The sequence below is a fragment of the Carassius gibelio genome, chromosome B12, assembly GCF_023724105.1.
Source record: "Carassius gibelio isolate Cgi1373 ecotype wild population from Czech Republic chromosome B12, carGib1.2-hapl.c, whole genome shotgun sequence".
Classification (NCBI taxonomy): domain Eukaryota; kingdom Metazoa; phylum Chordata; class Actinopteri; order Cypriniformes; family Cyprinidae; genus Carassius; species Carassius gibelio.
Window position 1 is genome coordinate 15,115,781 of NC_068407.1, and position 22,233 is coordinate 15,138,013.

At 38.7% G+C, this 22,233-nt stretch overlaps 1 protein-coding gene across 1 annotated transcript in view; it reads right to left on the reverse strand.

Annotated features, from left to right (window-relative positions):
• The window catches only part of LOC127969311 (glutamate receptor ionotropic, delta-1-like), a 232,613-nt gene that overhangs the window by 40,583 nt on the left and 169,797 nt on the right, over positions 1-22,233 (reverse strand). Inside the window, exon 3 of the mRNA XM_052571173.1 lies at positions 20,921-21,205. Within this exon, the coding sequence (XP_052427133.1) occupies positions 20,921-21,205 (285 nt within the window). The remainder of the gene's footprint in view (positions 1-20,920; positions 21,206-22,233) is intronic.

The window sequence follows — 22,233 nt, forward strand, 5'->3', positions numbered from 1 at the left end:
GCAAATGTAATTAATGAGCTGTGTATATGTAGGGCTCCAACCAAAGTACACTATTTGCATTAGCTGCCAGCGTGAGGCTAAGGTGAATCATTTGAACTCAGTCCAGTGGTTACAAATGACTATCCACCATTGTCTTGGACTCTAGAAAATGTGCTTTTGCATAGATTTCACTGTGTGGGAGACACAGAGTACCTCACACAATGGATCTTCACATACAGTAATTCAAATAGCCAATACAATTTAGAAAAAAAACAAAAAGATCATAATGTAAAATACTAAATCAAATTTCAGCCATTACATTAGTAGTCAGTGTGAGGAGGGCAAATCATAACTGGTACAGTTCTGTTATATTGTCATCAGTAAAATAGAACGAACAGTATTAAACTGGAGAATATTTTAAGTTCAAAGCCACAAGTACAATAAAATAAGGCAAAGAAGACAAGTAAAGGTAACATGTCAGTGCCTAATTGTGTTAAAAGCAGGGCTGAACTGGTAATCTGGCATACCGGGCAAATGCCCGGTGGGCCGATGAACTTGGAGGCTGGCTGATATAATATGATTTTTTATTATTTTTTTTTAATTTGCCAACAACCGGCCCATAAATAATAGGGACAGTGGCCCATTGGTTCATTTTCCATACTGACTCTGGGCTGGCCCAATCATCTCTTAACAGGCTCCAAGAGGTGACTATCCATGGCAGCACCGGCGGCACCCAGGCAGAGGAGCAGGTGTCTGATAGTAAAGTCAAGGAGGGACAGAGTGAGCAGGAGAGTGTAATAGAAACGGTAAGCATGGTAGTAACATGATTAACAGGAAGGGAGTGTTAGTGCGGGAGCAGGAGGATAGTGTGATGATTTAACATTACCTAAATTGCTGAATATTATAAAAAGACAACATAATCATTGTCGCTATTATAAATTCTGTCAGATTGTCACCTACTGCACTAGCTACTCAGTCAGCTAAAGTCAAATAACACAGCATAAGCTATTTTGGATTGTTTTTGTAGCTAGGTTAGCAGAGTTAACTTATTCAATTGCAATTTCGGCTGACTATTCTAATGTTAACCCTTTAAAACCCATAATGGCCGTACGGCCCTTCTCTAGAAAAACTTAAAATGATGCCATTTGATTATTTTAATTATTACTCAAAATGCCTGTGTCAAAGTGCCCAGAGACGAGTTACACATTGGAAGAGAGGTAGATAATGCATTGATTCAACAGAGACAAGTGAAGACAATTAGAAGTATGCACTTCCTGGGGGTCGAGCATACAGACTTAAACTGAGTTTGATGACGTAGATGTCACGTGAGCAATCTGTCTGACAATTGTAAGTCTTCTAATAGCTGTGCCAAGAGAAATATGAATCACCTACCGAATCTTGCAGAAGTTGTGGAATAATTTTGTCCCATTGCTTTTATGGACTCTCTAAGGGCTTCTCCCTTGACTTCATGCCTCCACGTCCCCCCAATAGCCTCATAGACAGGAAAAGATTGCTTGCGAGCTTCTCCTCCTGTCCATACGGTAAATTCTGTACTGTGCAACAGAGAGTCACAGGTTATGATGCAATTGTTAACCTATTTTTTACAAAAACTGCTTCCACGGGGCCACAACGTAAGATGCAAGGTAATGGGGCCTTTTATACATTTTCGTGTTTCTTTAGAAATGCATTTTGAAAGTTGTATATATTTGTTTAGCTGTATATTCAACAAAGTAGATAGTTTCTATTAAATTTCCAATATCATTAGTATGCAATTTTAATGGTGAGTGAATAATATGAATATCATATTAATTATTAGGTCATTTTGTGTGATTAATTTGGTAGTAAAGTTTTTTTTTTTCTTTTTTTATGGTAAAGAACTCAACAATGAGAGTTATTTACATGTTGTTTGTCACGAGAAAGAGAACGCTACAGATCCAGAGCTACAGAAAGAAGTGGAAAGACTTCAAAATGCCCTGGAGAATCTTCGTCTGGACACAGACCAAAGAGAACATTTGGAGAGAGAAACCCGAGAGAGACTCGAGGCAAAGCTCCGACAAGGTGACGCTCTCCTTGAAAGGGCTGAAATCGAACTGAAAGAAAGAGATGCTAAAGTTAAGGCCTATGAAAATCACCTGAAAATGGCCCGAGCTGAAATCCACGAACTTACACAGCATAAAGACTTTCTAAAAGATGAACTTGACATGGTTCACAGAGAACTGAAACATTCTTATAGCCTGCAACGTGAACAGAAAGAGGAAACACACTCCACAGAGTTTCCCCTGGCCAGTGAACCCCAGCCTTTCAGCCAAGAACTTCGAGCTGAAAAAGGGGGTGAAAGCCTGTTTTTCAAAATGTCACCAGCCAGCCTCCACGAACCCCTGTCAGCAGTGGGGGAAGGAAAACCCTTCCAGAAAGTCCGGGTCACCAGCCACGGACACATAACTCCAAAAGAACTGGACAAGCTGGCTAGAAACATCCCTACGTTCAACCCAGATCCTGCAGGAGACCACGACATTCACGCTTATTTAAAAGATATAGACCTTCACTTGCAAACTGTCACCAACGTAACCACTTGGGACAAATTGTACCTGCTCAGAATTACGTCCAGTCGTGAGGTACGCAGTTTCTTAGACCGTCAACCAGAGACTGTCAAAATGGACTACCAGCAACTGCGAAAAGCTTTGGTGTGTGAATTCTCTGATCCAGAATCAGACCAAGGGCTAGTAACCGCAATGGACCTCAAGCAAGGTCGACTTGAAACCCCACCAAATTTCTACAACCGACTGTGACGTGCCTACTTCGGAGCAAGGAATGAACCAGGCATGGAAGAAGACGTCAACTTCCGAACTTTGTTTCTGCGAAACCTCCATCCTACTGTCAGACACCATTTGGGAGTGTAAGTGTGCCCACGTAGCATGTCAACACAACAGTTACGTGAGTTAGCACATAAGGCCTACACCAAACAAAAGACTGTGTCAGAAAAGACTGTAAAACACCCAACTATTTGCTCTGTCTCTGAGTCCTATTCAGAGTTGACCCTAGAGGGTGTCCAACAGCACCCCAGTTATACACCCAGCAACCGAGAGTCAAGACCGTTCCAAGCCAGCAGAGGGCAGCGCGGTCGCGGTGGTGGTGCCCATCCGAAGCACCAGAACAACCGCTCTGGAATATCCTGGGACCGGCCTCGCCCCTCCCATAACCAAAAAGGGGGGGGGGGGCCTGGGAAGCCGGACGGAGACCCAGAAATAGCCAACCTCCAGCCTCCTGAACTTACCCATCATAGAGTCAAGCCGAATCTACAGACTCAAAGACATTGTTAATGTGGGGTTCTGGAAGGATAACACTCATATCAAGATACGTACCGCTGAGGTGGTGGCGTACCATGACAGCAACACCCAGGGGCCATCCTCCACCTCGACGATCTGGCCTTATACCATCTTCCGAGTGAAGAGTACCAATCAAAACTAGAAATCCCATCCTTCTTCAAGAACTACAACTTCACCCTATGTCCGGAGTTGGAACTGTGGATTGAAAAGGCAGGCCGCAGCTCATTGACATTGCTCCCGTCGACGCAGCCCTCCAAGCCTTTTCTCGATTGCCCATCCTGAACACCTCACCTGTTGTCCAAGCCTGGACTGCAGCTGACACAGCACTGTGTATCTCCATGGTCGTCGGCCACACCCTGACCCTTGGCGTGGCCTTAGTCCTATACAGGAAACTCAACGAGATGCGAATCTCTGCAGCTAAACTCAAGACAACTAGGATTGGAGGTCTCCGATGGAAACCCCGAAGGGAAGGTACCACACCAGAGACGGATAAGGACCTCATCGCGTTGAGTCCTCAGCCCTAACAAACACCTGCTATCCGACTATGGTGGTGGGTGTTGTCCGATAATGACCACAGGGCATCATCCGACCACAAAGGGGGGATGCAACACCAATGAGCAGATGGTATTCAACCATCTGTTCCATATTAATGAATCCTGACCCTTTGAAACATTCTACACTCAAAGACCAGAACGTGAGTTAAAGAAAAAAACAAGGACCTTCATTTTACAACCCTCTTACAACATAACTCACCACCCTGGGCGCCGCCATGAAGGCAACGTCCTGGCGTGGATGAGAGTTATAACACCTTGGAGACTATCCAGAGATACAATATCGAACTTCAAAGGGAAGACCAACACCCGCCCTTTTTACTCGCAGTGATCACACATTCCAGTGAAACAGACGCACACACATTCAAAAATAATAATAATAATTAATAATAATAATTCCTTACATTTATATAGCGCTTTTCTAGGCACTCAAAGCGCTTTACATAAACAGGGGGTATCTCCTCATCCACCACCAGTGTGCAGCATCCACCTGGATGATGCGATGGCAGCCATATTGCGCCAGAACGCCCACCACACACCCGCTTACTGGTGGAGAGGAGAAGGAGTGATGAAGCCAATCAGCGGATATGGGGATTGTTAGGATGCCATGATGGTCAGAGGCCAATGGGCGAATTTAGCCAGGATGCCGAGGTCACACCTCTACTCTTTAAGAAAGACATCCTGGGATTTTTAATGACCACAGAGAGTCAGGACCTCGGTTTAACGTCTCAGCCGAAGGACGGTGCTCGTTGACAGTATAGCGTCCCCATCACTACACTGGGGCGCTAGGACCCACACAGACCACAGGGTGAGCACCCCCTGCTGGCCTCACTAGCACCTCTTCCAGCAGCAACCTAGTTTTCTCAGGAGGTCTCCCATCCAGGTACTGACCAGGCTCAGCCCAGGCACAAGCATTTTTGGCTAGCCCATGGACCTTTTTACTAAAACTACCTCTAAATGTATTTTAATGTCTCCCTTTTTGTGCTCAAATGTATGTATGCGGCATAGTGGAATATATGAATGTTACGGTGTGTTTAATGCAAACTTTATATGCATTTAGTTAAGAATAACTCTGTATCTCTGTATACGTGATTGGTAAAATCATAGTTCTTGGTGTCTGTATAATCGTAAAAACACGACTGTAACGAGTCTTGATAGCAAATTACAAAAGGATGCATTGTTTCAGAGGAACGATCTTGCTTAAGAAAAATGTTTAATTTTGTCATCGCCATAAATTAGACCAGTGGGCGGAGATCAGCAAACAAAGAAGATTTTTCCCGCCTTAGTTTGTTTACACTTCATTGGCTCATACTGAAAAATAGGTGTAAACCTAGGCTTACGTAAAAGCTCAGGGAAACCTGTATTCTGGGCATTCCGCCAGAGAGAAAAGAGGGTTCCCAGCTTTGCAACCTAGCTTCAAGAAGTTCTCCGTTTATTCTTCTTTACTTTTCGTTTCATTTTAGTTTTTCTTTATTGTCTTCAGATATTTGACTTCTTTCAATTGTCTTCACGAGCCAAACGAACTTAAGTCTAATCATCTTTTGGCAAAGTTTACCTTCGCGTTAACCATCGAGCTCACGCATCAGCTGCTTTGGAAAGAGACGCGCTGAGGCCGCACGGACGGACAATTTGAGCACAGCTACACACAGGAGCCAGATCAAAGCAAGTACTTTCTTATATCGCAACTAAAATTGCTGTTTAAGGTTATCTAGGCTATTCCATGTTTGTGAAATTATTCAATGACTTGGGGTCTCTTGCAAAGTTGACTGTTTGAAAATGTCACGCTGAAATTGGTTTTCACTTTCACTTTCTCTCCCTCTCTCTCTCTCTCTCTCTCTCTCTCTCTCTCTCTCTCTTTATCTCTCTCTCTCATTTATCTCATTATTGTTCTTGTTCGTTTACCTTGTTTAAATTGTATTTTCGTTTTGCTATATACTCATATTTACTCCGTGTGAATTGTAGTTATGTACTCTTTAATCTGTTTTTATTAAATCCTATAATTTGCTTGAATTGAATTGTTTTATTGCTCATTGAGATCGAAGTCCCTGAATCGTGTGATCTACGCTACAAGCTTTGTTTTATATTAATTAATTTCAGTAATCTTAGTAGTACAGACACAGAAAATATTGTTTTTTCCTGATCAGAAGATTAATATTTCTTGGAGTTTGTAAGAAGGTTATTTTTATTGAATTTTTATAAGGAAGTCTAGCTTCCAGTTCGCTGGACGAACAGATTATCTAGATTAACTTAATTTAATTCTAGTAAAGGTTACCTTTAAATGATTAAATATTCCCTCTTTGGGTAATTTAATATCTGTAAGCAATAAGCACGTTATACTCACTTCATTTGAGTTAATTATTCCCGAGAAAGTGATTGTTGCTACAGATCCTTACTAAGTGTACTTTTAATAACTCTTCAAAATAATTGTAATCATCTCTCTCTCTGTCCTTATGAATAGTCAAACCAGATTGAGTTAGCTGTGGAGGAGAGCACCTTTTATCACCAGGGAGCCAGTCAAGAGAGATTGAGTACAATGGTCCAAGTTCTCAGCTTTGTAGGTGTTTTTGTGAATGGACTGTTAGATATGCATATCTAGAGGGACCACAAGGAAGGTGTACTGGTTGGTTATGTCCGACTGATTGTGGTGGGTCGGTTTGAGCAAAAACGCCAGGGCCCTTTTTGTCCCAGTCCAGTCCTGGTTAAAAAATACCATTGTTACCTTGAGGAGCTGTTTTAACAGGTCCAACAATTAAAAAAAGTACTTTTTGTTGGTGTAACCAAATGTATTAAGGTTGGAAGTAAATCACATGTTTAATCTTTCACCGTAGAAAGTGGTAACCTGTAAGTTACCAGTGATCACCATATGAGTGGAACTGTCATGCTGCACCACACCAGTGTCTACTAACTGGATAATTTTCAGAAATATAATTTTATATCTATCAGTGTGGTTCAAATCCTGTTTAGGCAAAGGCTTTCACTTTGTTAATGTAGTCTCTTTAGCAACCACACGAGTGATATATGATATACATGCAAGAACAAAAGACATATTTCACAAAATCCAACCTAACCTGTTATGCATTATATAAGATCAATTACAGCTTTCTTTCTCACTCTCTCTCTCTCTCTCTCTCTCTCTCTCTCTCTCTCTCTCTCTCTCTCTCTCTCTCAAAAAAAAAAAAAAAAACTACCTGTATTTTTCTAGTAAATGCTTCTAAGTTTGAAGGCTTCATTCTAGTAAGGCTGAATATCCTATTTGATCTGTTCTGTTCACATAATAATATTGATAATTATTTCAACTTATTATACTTTAATTATTGTAAGGATTATAATTAAGTTATTAAGTAGTAACTTGATTAAACTGTCTTGATAACTTTATGCAGGAAATTAGGCAGTGCAATTTTAGTTCCAGCATGAGACTGGATAAGGAGAATAAATGTTGAAACTAAGCATTATTTTTAGGGCTGGGCAAGTTAACGCGTTAACGCATTAATTAAATAACGGCGACAATTAGTTTATCGCGCGTTAACGTACTTTTTATTTTGGGATGTTTATCAGTAGGCTACTTGCTGCTTGGGATGAGCTACAGCACAAAACAGAAAATCATGTCCAGAGTCGAATTCCATCTGGTTGGAATGTTAAGCGACTCTTCTTTTGTCTAAGTTCAATTTGTTTTGTTCTAATTCTGCAGCACTCGCTGCACTGTGCTTAAAATGGCCCACAACCTTTCTGCATTTGGCCAGGACGTTGTCAAATGCGCTGTTGTGCCGAGATACTATGACAGAACGCTGGAGACTGTGCGCGTTGCAGAGGACGTGTTCAAAAGGCAGATGTCTTCTTGCGCTATCTGTGCTAAGTGTGCTGACTTTATTTGAAATGTCCCACTGCTGTGCAACAGGAATAAAATGTTTAGCGCACGTTTCAGCAAAATGTCTCTCTTTATCATCTCAATATAAATCTACTTATTTGTATTTTTTGTATTTTTTATTATATGTTTTGTGTTCTGTCGCTGTCATTCTGTTGTACTGCGGAGCTTCTGTCAAGAAAACAAATTCCTTGTATGTGTAAACATACCTGGCAATAAAGCTCATTCTGATTCTGATCTGAAAATGTGAATGACCTTGTGTGTCTTAGCAACTGGCTAGGTGCAGATGAGTAAGTAAATGTAAAGTTGGAAGAATGGATAAATTAAGTTAATTTTGTCCACTCAACCTGCATCACTGAAAGATTTTTTTTTTTTTTTTTTTTTTTTTGGACTGAGATTCTCAGTCTCTTAAAGGAGATTGATGTTGTTGCTCGGAAGCGGCCAATTAAAATGTTATGATTGAGGTTCTGGACATAATTTATATATTTTTTTTTTTTTACAAACTAAACAAAACGTTAATGTTTTATTTAATAAAACATTAATGTTTTATTTATACGTTAATGTTATATTTAATTTGATTACATTAATGTTTAAGTTAAGATTTACAAGAAATGTTAACTGCTACTAACTTTTAACTGTTGTAAAAAAGAACTTTATTTGTTAAAAGTTTTGACAAACAAAATTTTATTGCACTTTTGTTCATACAGCAGAACTTTGAAAGAATAAAATTACACAATACACTACTTTTGATTTCATTATTGAATTTTGCGCATGCTGCGATTAATCGTGATTAATCGCAGAAAATCATGCGATTAATCGCGATTAAAATATTTAATCGTTGCCCAGCACTAATTATTTTATGTGGTTTTAGGAAAGGAAAATGCCTATTAGTGTTTAATCTTGTTATATGTGACATTTTTCAGAGTTTATGTTGAAGCTTTTGTGGTAACAGTTTTGTGTTTCCATGTTGACTCACTAGACCTTCCCATTCTAGTATTCATGCTGCAGAGAGCTCTAGTTTAGAAGTCTCAGCAGGACTGGTCTATGTATAGGAAGAATACAGCCATTTTTGCTTCACATAGTGATGTTTTTTATACTTCATCAGATATGAAATGGATTAGATGCAATATTTATCAAATATAAAAACATTTCAGACTTTTTCACGTAGCAAGTTCTTTCTGTACTTCATATTTTGCCTAATACAGAGCCTGTATGTACAATTATAAAGTTGTGAAGTGAAATTCAGGCAAGTATGTTGACCCATACTCATAATTTGTGCTCTGCATTTAACCCATCCAAAGTGCACACACACATTGTGAACACACACCCAGAGCAGTGGGCAGCCATTTTTTTATGCTGCGGCACCTGGGGAGCAGTGCCTTGCTATGATATTGCCAGCCCAAGACTCAAACCCACAACCCTAGGGTTAGGAGTCAAACTCTCTAACCACTAAGCCACGACATCCCCCTAAGTTCAACATAAAACCATGAGACCTATATAATGTTTTTTATCAGTTTTATTTTGATAATCATGAAACAATAGGCCTGGCCTACATTAAATTTTTAACTAGTATGCACTGGTTTAATTCAGACACCGATCGGTCTGCTCAGAGCTGCTCAGAAAACATACACAAAGTAACTCTAAAGAACTTGATTAGCTTGCTAGGGTGTCTATAATTAGGGCTGGAGCTGAATTCTGCAGTGGTCCTTCAGATTTGAAGAACACTGCTGTAACCCGTCAGTACTTTTGGGTCTGCCATTGATGCACTACTGCAAAATATTCAGGGACTGTAGGCCATGTTAATAGAAAATGCAGTTTCTGGCAGTCTCTGCTTTTCTGGTTACATAAAGACCATGATGCACATCGGAAATAGGCTGCAGGCTACACAACAATGGGGTATCTCAATGTTGGCTGCACAAAGAATACAAGAGGAGCAGTTCAGCAGGAAATGGGCCTTTGTACAGGAGGTGTCTATGAGGACAGTATTCATCCACTCCAAAGGGAGTGCAGAAGCCAACTAGTGAATGACAGCAATTGAAAAAATGGCCCCACTGTGAAGAAAGTGCAGTGAAGTCATGTGTGAGAGAAAGTATTGGAATACATCAACAACAAACTGTGAGGGATATGGCAGTGTGGATGGCTGAGCGACTTTTGTTAGACCTGCATGCTGTTAGTATTTCTCTTTTCTGATAAATTTTTCTAGGTGATGAAGCAAACCCAAAAATAAATAAATAAAAATACATAAATAAATAAAAATTACATTCAAATGGTCATCATTCCCAAATGGACAGAGGTTTAACTTGGGCCAACCTGCTGTGCTGTTGTGTGGAAGGGACACTGTGTGAACTCACACAACAGAGAAGATTGCAGCATCACAGGAAGTGAGCGGGACACATTTCCAAGGCCTGGCTGTGTGCGTTTGTTCTTGAATGTGTTTGATGTTATAGAGTAAAGGACAGTGAGTGTGTGAGAGAGAGTGAGTGAAAGAGAGAGGGGGTGGGGGTGGGGGTGGCGGTGGCGTGTGACAGTGATTGGAGAGCTTGAGAAGAGAAAGAGCACAAGGGATATGTAGAGGAGAGAAGGGAAACGGCATGGAAATCCAAGGTCTCTCCTTAATCATTATCATTCAGCTGTCAGTGGGAGTCCGGTCTGAGCTTGGCCCTGGACCGCCAGACACCAGCCCCATCTGCTCCCAATAAAACTCAACTAAAGCCTTAATTTGAATAAATGTCCCATATCTTTTAAATGCTTTAGCTCATAAGAGACAGTTATATTGAGGTGGCTTTGGAGAACAACATTAAAATGAGCATGTATGTGCACGTAATGCCAGAATCGTTCATTGTGGTGCTTTTGAATCTAGAGGTCTGTGCGGAATACATTTTTTAGTCCTGCAGAAATCTGTCTTGCTCTTACTTAAAATAAAACTATATTTCTTCCTGCTCCCACCCACAATGTTTATGTTTTGTCTTGCTCCCACCCCCAAAACCCCACAGGTAGAAATCTATGTGGATTTTTCAGTCCAGTTTCAGTATGATTCTTTCTCGCTCTGGTGCCATAGGCTATTTTTTCTAATTCCTACACACAAATGGCACTTCTGACCTCACCTTGTACATTTGTCAGAGCAGGCAGAAAGGTATTTTCCTATGCTGTTACATACTAACAAAAAACAAAGAATATTCAACCCTGCAACTATAAACTGTTTACTTTGTTTGTGCAGTAGATGAATAACATTATGTACCTTGAAACATGAAATAAATTGAAGTTATTTTTACTTTATTTTTAGATAATTAGAGTTGTGGATTTACCCATTAATAAGATACCACCCGTGTGACAGCTTTTTCGCCTTTTCTTGAGAGAGTAAATAATTACACACATCAGCTATAATTTGAAATGTGTCATATTCAAGTGCTGAATGAAAAGGCTCAAATAAACAGAAAGAAAATAAATAATAAATAAATAAAATAAAATAAAAATCCATGGGAAATAATTCAAGTTTAATCAAGTTTCATATAATTGCCAGCTGATGGTGATATCTTGCTGGAAAGAGCTTGCATTGATGTGACACACATCTTCTCTGGTGTGAGACTGAGAATGAGTGTGATTGTAAATCGGTCTTGCCGAAGGCTGTGGAGGCACATTGTGGTCAGTATTCGAAGGTGTGTAGTAAATTAAGCTAAAAAAGGAAATGTATATAATTAATTACAATTAATTATGATTAATTACAATTATTTATATGAGCACCCAGTAGTAACTGTAGCAGAATTAATTTGTCATCAACTAATCTGTTCGTCCAGCAAACATTTAGTGCAATTTGATATCAATTCTAAGAAAGGATATTTTCGTGGCCACAGAAAATACTTTCATACCAGTATTAATGCATTAGAGCATATAGCAAAATTGGAATCGTAAAGGGAAATTTATTTGTAAGGCAGAATCAGAAACTCAAGTAATTTGTGCACAAGAGTTTTAACTCAACACTAACGCAAACTTAGTTTAACAAACATATATTCACTCGTACAGGGGAAAGGGTAAATTAAACTTGATGGATGATACAAGATGGAATGGAAAGTCAAGACACGAGGCCTGGTGTAGACCAAGAGAGTTCTAGCTCACATACTCTTAGCAGAAGAAAGGAAAAGAGATTGAAGAGAGCACAGAACTGTGTGTGACCCTTTTTAAAGTCTAAGACGGTTTACGCCTCTTAGGAAGGGCTTGTCCAATGAGAAAGGCTGAAATTCCAAGCGAGAGTTTGGAAATACTGGGGAGTTTTACAACCCCTTTATGTGAAAACCTGGTAATTTGCATATGTAACTGGATCAGAAGTTGATATACAAACTAGAAAGGATTCTTAGTACACTAATATGTGGCATAGGTATCAACATATAATATACACTCTTGTTTAAATCATCAGAAGATGAATTCATAGATACTAAACATGGAGTGATTACATGAACGAGTGGTTTATACCATAAGCAAGTTATCTTGTCTTGTTGAAGTGTCATGGTTGCCATGGTAACCAGGGGTCTGGAGTCATTTGCAGACATCCTGGCACCTAGTATGTTTATTGGCTGAGGGGTCTGTGATCATTTGTTGATCTAATCAATGATTTATTTGTTAAATCAAATGAAAAATGTTTTGTCTGATTGGTCCAGATGCTACAGGTGATTGCAAAATTAGTTAACACTGCATTGCTAGTGCGTAACTGTTAACCAAGATCTCATATAACACATTGAAAAAGAAGAAAAAAAACGTTAAATTATTTCTTCTATTTCTTCTGACTGTTTACACATACAAGATGAAGACTGTACTACCAATTTTTTATCTATTAGTTTTAATTTAAAAACTTTTTTAGACACAATGTCAGATGTATTGATCTGTTTTGATGTGTTTTCTCCTCATGTGATCTCCTTGACCTAGTTTTACCTCATGTTTGATTTTGTCATTCTGTTCCCTCATGTTTGATTGTGTCATTCTGTACACCTGTGTTCTGTTAATTATCCTCATGTGCCTCCCTACTTAATCTTCAGTCTGTTCAGTTTGTTTTTGTCTGGTGTTAAAATCAGTTTGTAGACATGTCTATGAGTTGTATTGACTTTTACAAACTCTGTTTTGGGGTGTACTAGAACAGGATCTCATACTAGGTTGTTCGAAAAACACATAATTTTTTCTTACAGCGCATTATTTTTTCTTACATTATTTTTTTCTTATTCGACTCTTACAGCGGACGACTTTGCAGCTTTCTTCACAAATAAGAAAAGATCGATCAGTGACCAATTCTCCACACCGCAGACTGAGGACAACTTCACAATGACCGATGCACACTCTTTATCCTCCTTCTCCCCACTCTCAGAGATGGATGTCTCCAAAATCCTCCTGTCCAATCATCCTACTACTTGTCCACTTGATCCTATCCCCACTCACCTCCTTCAAGCGATCTCTTCTTCAGTCATACCTTCACTTACTCACATTATCAACTCCTCTCTTCAATCTGGAACATTTCCCTTAGCATTCAAGCAGGCTCGGGTAAGCCCACTGCTCAAGAAACCATCTCTAAATCCAGCGCTTCTTGAAAACTACAAACCGGTATCCCTTCTTCCATTCATTGCAAAGACACTTGAGCAGGCTGTGTTCAACCAGCTTTCTATGTTCCTTAGACAGAACAACCTCCTGGACAGCAACCAATCTGGCTTCAAAAGTGGCCACTCAACTGAGACTGCTCTGCTCTAGGGTTACTGAAGCCCTGCGACTAGCAAGAGCAGCTTCAAAATCCTCGGTACTCATCTTACTGGACCTGTCTGCTGCTTTTGACACTGTTAATCACCAGATTCTCCTGTCCACCCTCAGAAAGATGGGAAACTCTGGAACTGCTCTCCTGTGGGTTAAGTCCTACCTCTCTGACAGATCCTTCAGTGTGTCTTGGAGGGGTGATGTTTCAAGGTCACACCACCTTGCTACTGGGGTTCCTCAAGGCTTAGTACTTGGACCACTTCTCTTCTCCATCTACATGACATCTTTAGGATCTGTCATTCAGAAGCATGGCTTTTCTTATCACTGCTATGCTGATGACACCCAACTCTACTTCTCATTCCAGCCAGATGACCCGACGGTAGCTGCTTGCATTTCAGCCTGTCTGAGTGACATTTCTAGCTGGATGAATGACCATCACCTTCAGCTTAACCTTACAAAGACTGAACTACTGGTGATTCCAGCTAACCCATTGATTCATCACAACTTCTCTATACAGCTGGGCTCGTCAACCATAACTCCTTCGAGGACAGCCAGAAACCTAGGAGTTGTGATGGATCATCAATTAAGCTTCACAGACCACATTGCTACAACGACCCGGTCCTGCAGGTTTGCCTTATACAACGTTAGGAAGATTAGACCCTTCCTGTCAGAGCAAGCAACCCAACTTCTTGTCCAAGCTCTTGTTCTCTCCAGACTGGACTATTGTAATGCTCTCCTGGCGGGCTGCATGTACTGTCAAGCCTCTGCAAATGATCCAGAATGCAGCAGCGAGGGTTGTCTTCAATGAGCCAAAAAAAGCTCATGTTACTCCTCTCCTCATCAGGTTACACTGTCTACCAGTAGCCGCTCGCATCAAATTCAAGGTACTGATGCTTGCCTACAAGACGACCATTGGCACGGCACCAACTTACCTAAACTCACTGTTTAAATCATATGTGCCCTCCAGAAGTTTGCGCTCTGCAAGTGAACAACGCCTTGTGGTGCCATCCCAAAGAAATTCTAAATCACGGACCTTTTTCTGGACTGTGCCCAGCTGGTGGAATGACCTCCCAATCTCAGTTCGTACAGCTGAGTCTTTACTCATTTTCAAGAAACATCTAAAGACTCATCTTTTTCACCTGCACTTAACCTATTAACACCATTACTTTTCCTTTTCTTGTCTTTTTCATTTAATAAAAAAAAATGTATTTTTCACATATTTTACATTATTACAATACCTCTTTCACCAGTCTGGCATTAACAGCTCAAACAGTTCCTGTATCAAATGAAGGCCCACCTTCTTGAATACGAGATGTGCTGTGATTGGTTAGCTGGGCCAGTGCGTTTTGTGATTGACAGCATTTGGCGCCTGGTCGGGAAATGTCCTGCCTCTTACCAAAGCTGCCTGCTGCAAGCTTCAGTTTAAATATAGCTTCAGAATCAAATAAATTTGAGCACTATTTAAACCCGGATGATTGGAACCACTCTATAGTGATTTCTGCTATTTTTAAAGCAGAAAAATTACATATTGCGCCTTTAACACTTGTTGCCTTCTCAAGTGCAGCTCAACTCTAGAATCTAGTGCAGGTCTCATTCCATTCATCGGTGTTTGTGATATCACAAATCCCGGAAAATGTGTTGTAGTCCAAACGAGTCATTCATTGTAGTTTTCTGAAAAGTAATTTCTGTTAAATAAAATATCTCCTTTTGAATTGGACTTTGAGCTTTGAAATTTTGCAGATCTTTTTTTATGCTCAAACAGCAACATTACAGACTAACTAAAAAGTGAAAAAAGTGAAAAACCATTATAGCACCCCTTTAAGTAAAATAATAACTATGTAGTTTATATTTACTGGTGCATCTCAAACAATTTGAATATCATGGAAAAGGTTTTTATTTAAAAAAGCAAAGTTTCTTATTTTCTAGCTTCATTACACACAAACTGAAATATTTCAATTTTTTTTTCTTTTTTTTATGCTGATGATTATGACTTACTGCTTAGGTAAATTAAAAATTCAGTATGTAAAATAAATAAATAAATAAATAGAATATTCCATTTTGAGCTTGATTAGTTTGATTAATTTTGAGTATAAATACTGGGTACCTCTTGGGCTAATTTAGGACATGTAACCACAATTATGGGAAAGACTACTGACTTGAAAGTTGTCCAGAAGACAATCATCAACAGCCTTCACAAGGAGGGTAAGCCACAGAAGGTCATTACTGAAAGCTCTAGCTATTCATAGAGTGCTGTTTCAAAATATATTCATAGAAAGTTGACTGGAATGAAAAAGTGTGGTAGGAAAAGGTGCACAAGCATTAGGGTTGACCACAGCCTTGGGAAGATTGTCAGGAAAAGGCGATTCAAGAACTTGGAAGAGCTTCACAAGGAGTGGACTGAAGACAGAGTCAGCGCAGCAAGAGTCACCACACTCAGACGTTTTCAAGAAAAGGGCTACAGCTGTCACATTCCTAGAACCAAGCCACTCCTGAACAAGAACAAGAAAAAAATGTCGGGAAGCATTTCACCTGGAGTAAGAAGAAAAAGAACTGGACTGTTGCTCAGTGGTCCACAGTCCTCTTTTCAGATGAAAGTAAATTTAGTATTTCATTTGGAAATCAAGGTCTGGAGTCTGGAGGAAGACTGGAGAGGCACAGAATCCAATCTGCTTGAAGTCCAGTGTGATGTTTCTGAAGTGGGTAATAATTTGGGGTGCCGTAGCGTCTGCTGGTGTTGGTCCATTGTATTTTATCAAGTCCAAAGTCAATGCAGCAATCTACCAGGAGATTTTGGAGCACTTTATGCTTCTATCTGCTGAAAAGCTTTTTGGAGATGCTGGTTTCATTTTGCAGCAGGACTTTAGCACCTGCCCACAGTTCAGAAACAACTTCCAAGTGGTTTGCTGACCACGATATTACTTTGCTTGATTGGTCAGCCAACTCACCTGACCTGAACCTTACAGAGATTCTAAGTAACATCTGACAAACAATACAGAGGAGCTGAAGGCCGCTATCAAAGTAATCTGGGCTTCAATAATGCCTCAGCAGTGCCACAGGTTGATCGCCTTGATATACACGTTAAATATCTTAATGTAATATATAAATATATACAATTATAATCTCCAAATACAAGAAGGACTGGTTTCTGAATCAAATCCCTGAGAGAGTGCTTATGAAATTAGTAGAGGTGATCTAGCCTTAATGTACATCTATGTTTGCCCTGTCCATTGATAGCAACATCCACATATATATGGTGCATTTATATGCAGATGTCACTTCCAAGCCTTTGCAGAATGTAACCTGTCACTGGTCCTCTTAGCATCATTTAACGACGGTTCCCCAAGGGAATGAGACACTGCCCCGAAGCGCTATGTGACCAGAAAACTATAGTAGCACATGCAGTGGAACCGTTGTCAGCTTCTAGGAATGAAGCAAGTACTCGCAGGGATGCCAGAAGTATGGCACTTTCAGGAACTCGAGCTGTGTCGAAAAACTATGGGTACGAGTATGCCCACGCCAACAGAGTTACAAATCCCTGCCTAGTACAAACATTGTACAAACATTAGGGGCACGTTCCAACCCGGAGCGTTACAGGTGTCCTCAGATATACCTGCCAGAAAGGCCTTGGAGGCCACCAAATTTCCCAAAAAAAAAAAACATCCATCCTTCACCAACAATATGTGGCAACAAGAAGCTCCCAGCACTGAGCCCCGAAACAAGAATCAAGGTTTCCTCCACACCTAAGGCACAAAGTCAGCATCACATGACCTTGAGTATGCAGATCGGGTTTCCTTTGGGGAGAACCCCTTGATCTTGAGCAACCACTGTAGGGTACAGCAGGCCATGTCTCATGTACAGTAGGCCAAAAGGTATCATGCTGGATGCAGCTGCCATCAGATCCAGCAGTTTTCGACAGTAAGTGACTGGCCTTCTCTCACTCTCGCGACTGCGGTGAGGATCAACTCGAAAATGCATCAATGTTTGCACATATCATTTGTGGTCCAGCATGAGCTACAGAAAAAGTGAGTATAAGGGTTTTTTCATTAATCCTTGCAAATCTAATTTACTAATAATGTGCTAGTTAGCAAGTTTTGTTGCTAAATGTGGCTAAAGTAAACAGGACTGCTTGTCACCCCACAGAATAGAGGGGTGGGGTGAGCAGCGCAAATTAGCATTTTAAGGAACATGCAACAAAACAGGCTCCTCTGAAAAGACCCTAAAGAATCATATCAACTTGTGGAAAATGGACATATGATGACCCCTTTAAGAAACAACACAGGTTGTGTTGTGTTAAACCCTTTGCGTATCCACGTTATGAGGCATTTTCTCCTGATAACCCCGAAAAGAACTTAAATTACACTTTCAGTTTTGATCGTACAGTTAAAAGCAATACATCAATCGAATCTGTAAATGGTCTACTTTTTTTGTATACAGACATTACAACAACAAAACTTTTTGCATTTATAAAATAAAGATAACAAACAAGTTGTGCTGTCTGCAGCCTTTGTCTGCGGTGATCTTCATTTACAAACACGTCATTAAAATGAACTATAACTCAGTGAATACTCAATGAAGAGACATGAGAGAGATATCTATAGAAATCTTGACATGTCTACTTTTAAACTAAACAAGTGCTGCCGAAAACAAATATTCTGTGATAAAGTAATCCATATGAAAACAACACAATGTCTGTTTTTCACGTCTCCCTTCATTTTACTGTTTGCTTCGAGATGAGAGGAATAATACATAATTCGACCCAAAAAGATGTGATGTGGATTATCTCAGGATTTGAGATTTGGATTTCCTCAGATAAAAGAATGAATCGCTTTATTCAGCAGAGATCATAAACATGAGTAAGTCTCTTTTTATGTATACTTGTACTAGTTTTCACATAATGTGTAAACATTTTACTAGTTAGACTTTTTCCAAACTATAATTCCTGACTAAATGTATAATCAAGTGAAACATTATGAAGTTTCAATAACAATATACACTACTATACCATTCAAAATCTTAATGTAAATAATATAAATGTAACAAACAATGCTGTTCTTTCAATTTATCAAAAAAAAAAAAAAAATTCTCAGCTCTTTTCAACATTAATAATGATATGAAAATAACAACAATAAATGTTTCTTTTTTTTTTTTTCTTTTTTTTTTTTGTAGAAAATCAGATTGTTAAAAGGATTTCGGAAGGATTGTGTGACTGGAGTAATGATGCAAAAAAAAAAAAAAAAATCAGTTTGAAAGTCAGCATTGATGGCTCCTAGTAAACTGTTTTTCTGCACTCGCAAGTGAATATTAAATTATGTTGTGGGATAATTAAATATATTCTGAATAAACTACAAACATAAAACTATATACATTTATTTTGTCCTCACATTCTTTCTTGTAACTCAAACACATTTCAGTCACAAACCTGACTGAAAGGCTCATTATGCAGTTCATTATATGGGACTTTGTCTTCTCAGGTGTAAATCTCAATGATATTCATGATAGTTGACACCTGCTCGCGTACGACTTTTACAAACAAAAAGTGTCTTAGAAAATTTAAGTCAAAAAAAAAAAAAAAAAAAAAAAAAATATATATATATATATATATATATATATATATATATATATTGTTTTCTGTGATTGAGTAAACAAGATGATTATCGCATAATTTAGAAAGAACAATTATAGGCTACAAGCTCCAGTTCTCAAACATCCCGGGAACCAATGTTCTTTATGTGTTGTATGGCCTTATTCAAGTGATTAATGAAAAACTAAAAGTTTAACCCTTTAACTGTCACCCTGTCCCGTATACAGGACGCCTACATTTACTTCACTATATTACAATTAAATTTAATCTAATCATAACAAACTATATATTGTTGGAAAGGTGTAAGACTCCCAAATATATATTTTACCAATGTGTTTTTTTTTTTTTTTTTTTATTGTAGGAAAAGTAATAGATCAATTTATCTACACAAGAGTGCACCCTCAAAAATCTACATTATATCAGGAGTTCTGACCTTTGTTAAAAAAAGACTTCTTTGTTGCCTTTTTCTCTATTACATTTTAGAAATCAAAAGAAATTATATATAAACTAAACATGTAAAATCTCAAAATTCATCCTTCAACACCCATTTTAAAAGCAGACATTGCATTACCATGTAAATGGTACATCAATATCATGATACAAATAAAAAAGTTTTCATTCATGAATCATAAAAAAAATAAAGTTTGGATCGTGCAATATAAAGTCTATGTTCTAACCACCCATAACATTTTTTTTTTTCTCAAAAACACAATCATGTACATACATGCTGCTCACATATTATTATAGCCCAGTTTGTGCTGATTACAGTGATATTAGACTTTAGCCATTTAGATGTGTATAAGCAATTGAAAAGAGCACAAGTGTCAGGGCATGGCAAAACTTCTCCATAACAAAAGTTATCAGAATGCACTGCAGTGTTCAAAGTGGATGTCATATTTGTCCATAGATCGGGAAGATTAAAAAAATAAATAAAAAATGTAGTTTATTCATTATTTTGCACAACCTTACCTTCACACCGTAGAAGACTGAAACATGCTGAAAATGGGTTCGTAGTTAGACAATGGGTTTGTGTGGGTCACTTTAAGTGTGCCAGACACAAGCCAAATGTTTTCGTGTCATTCTCATTTCATTGGACTGGCCACCCATGTGAAAACTTGAGAAAAAAAAAAAAAGTTCCTCTACGTCACTGCTAACATCTTATGATCAAAACCTAAAAAAAATGTCATTTCTAAATCTGTGTTCCATATAGCAGTATTACATTTTAAAGTTCAGAACTGTGCAGCTGCTCTGAAAGGATAAGTTCTAACATCTGTTGCCCTTACATTGCCACTACTTCATGGCTGTGAAGTAAAATCAAGGTTTGTAAAGCAGTCATCTCAACCAGTTCTTCATGCTGCACCTGTGATGAGCCCTCACAGGTCACCTTACTTGCTTAAAGAGAACACTGCATGCTGATTCCGAATCAACCTAAAACAGAACGCTTTGCAGAAAGCTCTATTGACAGACTTATGAAAAGTTCCCACCAATGAATGATATAAATGACTGTAAAGCATATATTCATATTTCTTGTACCACCTTTAATTTGCTCTTATTGTAATAAAAAATGTGATAGATAGATAGATAGATAGATAGATAGATAGATAGATAGATAGATAGATAGATAGATAGATACAAATTAATAAATTAAAAATGTATGCAAGTGAGCAACAAAGCAATGCTACTACAAAAACCAACACCTCAGAGACTCCAACAAATGAATCACTGTTAGTGAGAACATAGTTTTAACCAAATCAGTAATTATCACATGGAATCACACCACAATAAATACCCAGCATTAACTGTTCATCAGAATGCAACCTGTAATGTTAAGTAAGATTTATGTATTTATTTTATCAAAAGCAGGATTTGCTCTGTCTTGCTATCAATCACTCACCATAGTCACTGTCATAGAAGACGATGAACTTCTGCCAACGCAGCTCACCCACTAACGTCAACATGACATCACTTAGACGGACGGGTGGTCGTGCTGCGAGGGTGTATCTCTCTCCGTCGGGGCTTGGATTGAGTTGGCATGCAGTACGAGGTGATCCTTCAGCGTTTCTCTGGACGTAAAGGTGAGGTATGTGCATGGCATCTGTCAGGGACTGCAGAGCGCTTGCTGAGGCACAGCCTGTAGATGTAACCAAGGCCAGGATCCCCTGCGTCATCAGTTCACATGCTGCAAAATAAAAGAAAAGATGGAGAACTGATGAGCTTGGATAGTTCAAGAGTCACCTGAGCAGAAACAATAGACATCTAAACACTCACATAGATCTGCTGTTAATGGTGTTGATACACATCACAGCTGTTAGAGTACAGTGTGTAACAAAGATTAAACATATTAAACAAACAAACAAACAAACAACATTCCTGTAGAGTGGTTACCTTCCCTTTAACATCTTATTCACTTTGACAAAAAGCACAATATTCAGTGAAGAGCAGTTAGCATAAAATATCCCCCACATTATAATTTTATTTTATTTCTATAAGAGAGTAAGCATGGGCAGACAATATTTTTGAAGAGGTTATTCATTTTTTATGACTCTTTAAGTTGTGTGAAGTCAGTAAGAGGTATATTCTGTTGTTAAGACAAAATTTGGCTCTAGAGTGTAGCTTTAGCTGGAGCTGCCAAGTGTTATGTTCTTGGCAGCTCCAGCAAACAGAAAATGTTTTGCGCCTGGTTAAAAGCATTTTAAATGGAGGATCACCATTTTCTTCTGGTTTTGAAAATCAGAAGTGCATCAACATAGGAACATCAATCTCAGTTATTTCTTTGTTTCATAATATCAAGTCAGTGGCCACTAAAACTTTGAGGAGGAATTGGAATATTAATAATAATTTCAACTGTGCATTTTGATACACTGATGTCTTAAGGATACATCATGTTCTTCTATTTGACATTTATTCTCTGCAGGTGCAGCAACTATGGAGTGTAACAGTTGATTCTGATAAGTGGAAATGTACAAAAGTTAAATAAGTACAAGAGTAAATTGAGTATTTAGCCATATAAACAATATAATAAAGTAACATGCACAAGTAGAATGGGGCAGTATGATGGTAGAAATGTGTAATTCAGTGAAGATTTTGTACCAGCATAAAATATTGGTCAAGCAATATTTAATCACGATGTTATAATGGGGTGATACCCAGGTCTTTCTGTATATTATAGAATAATGCTTAGAACAGCAAAATAACAAGTCTCATACA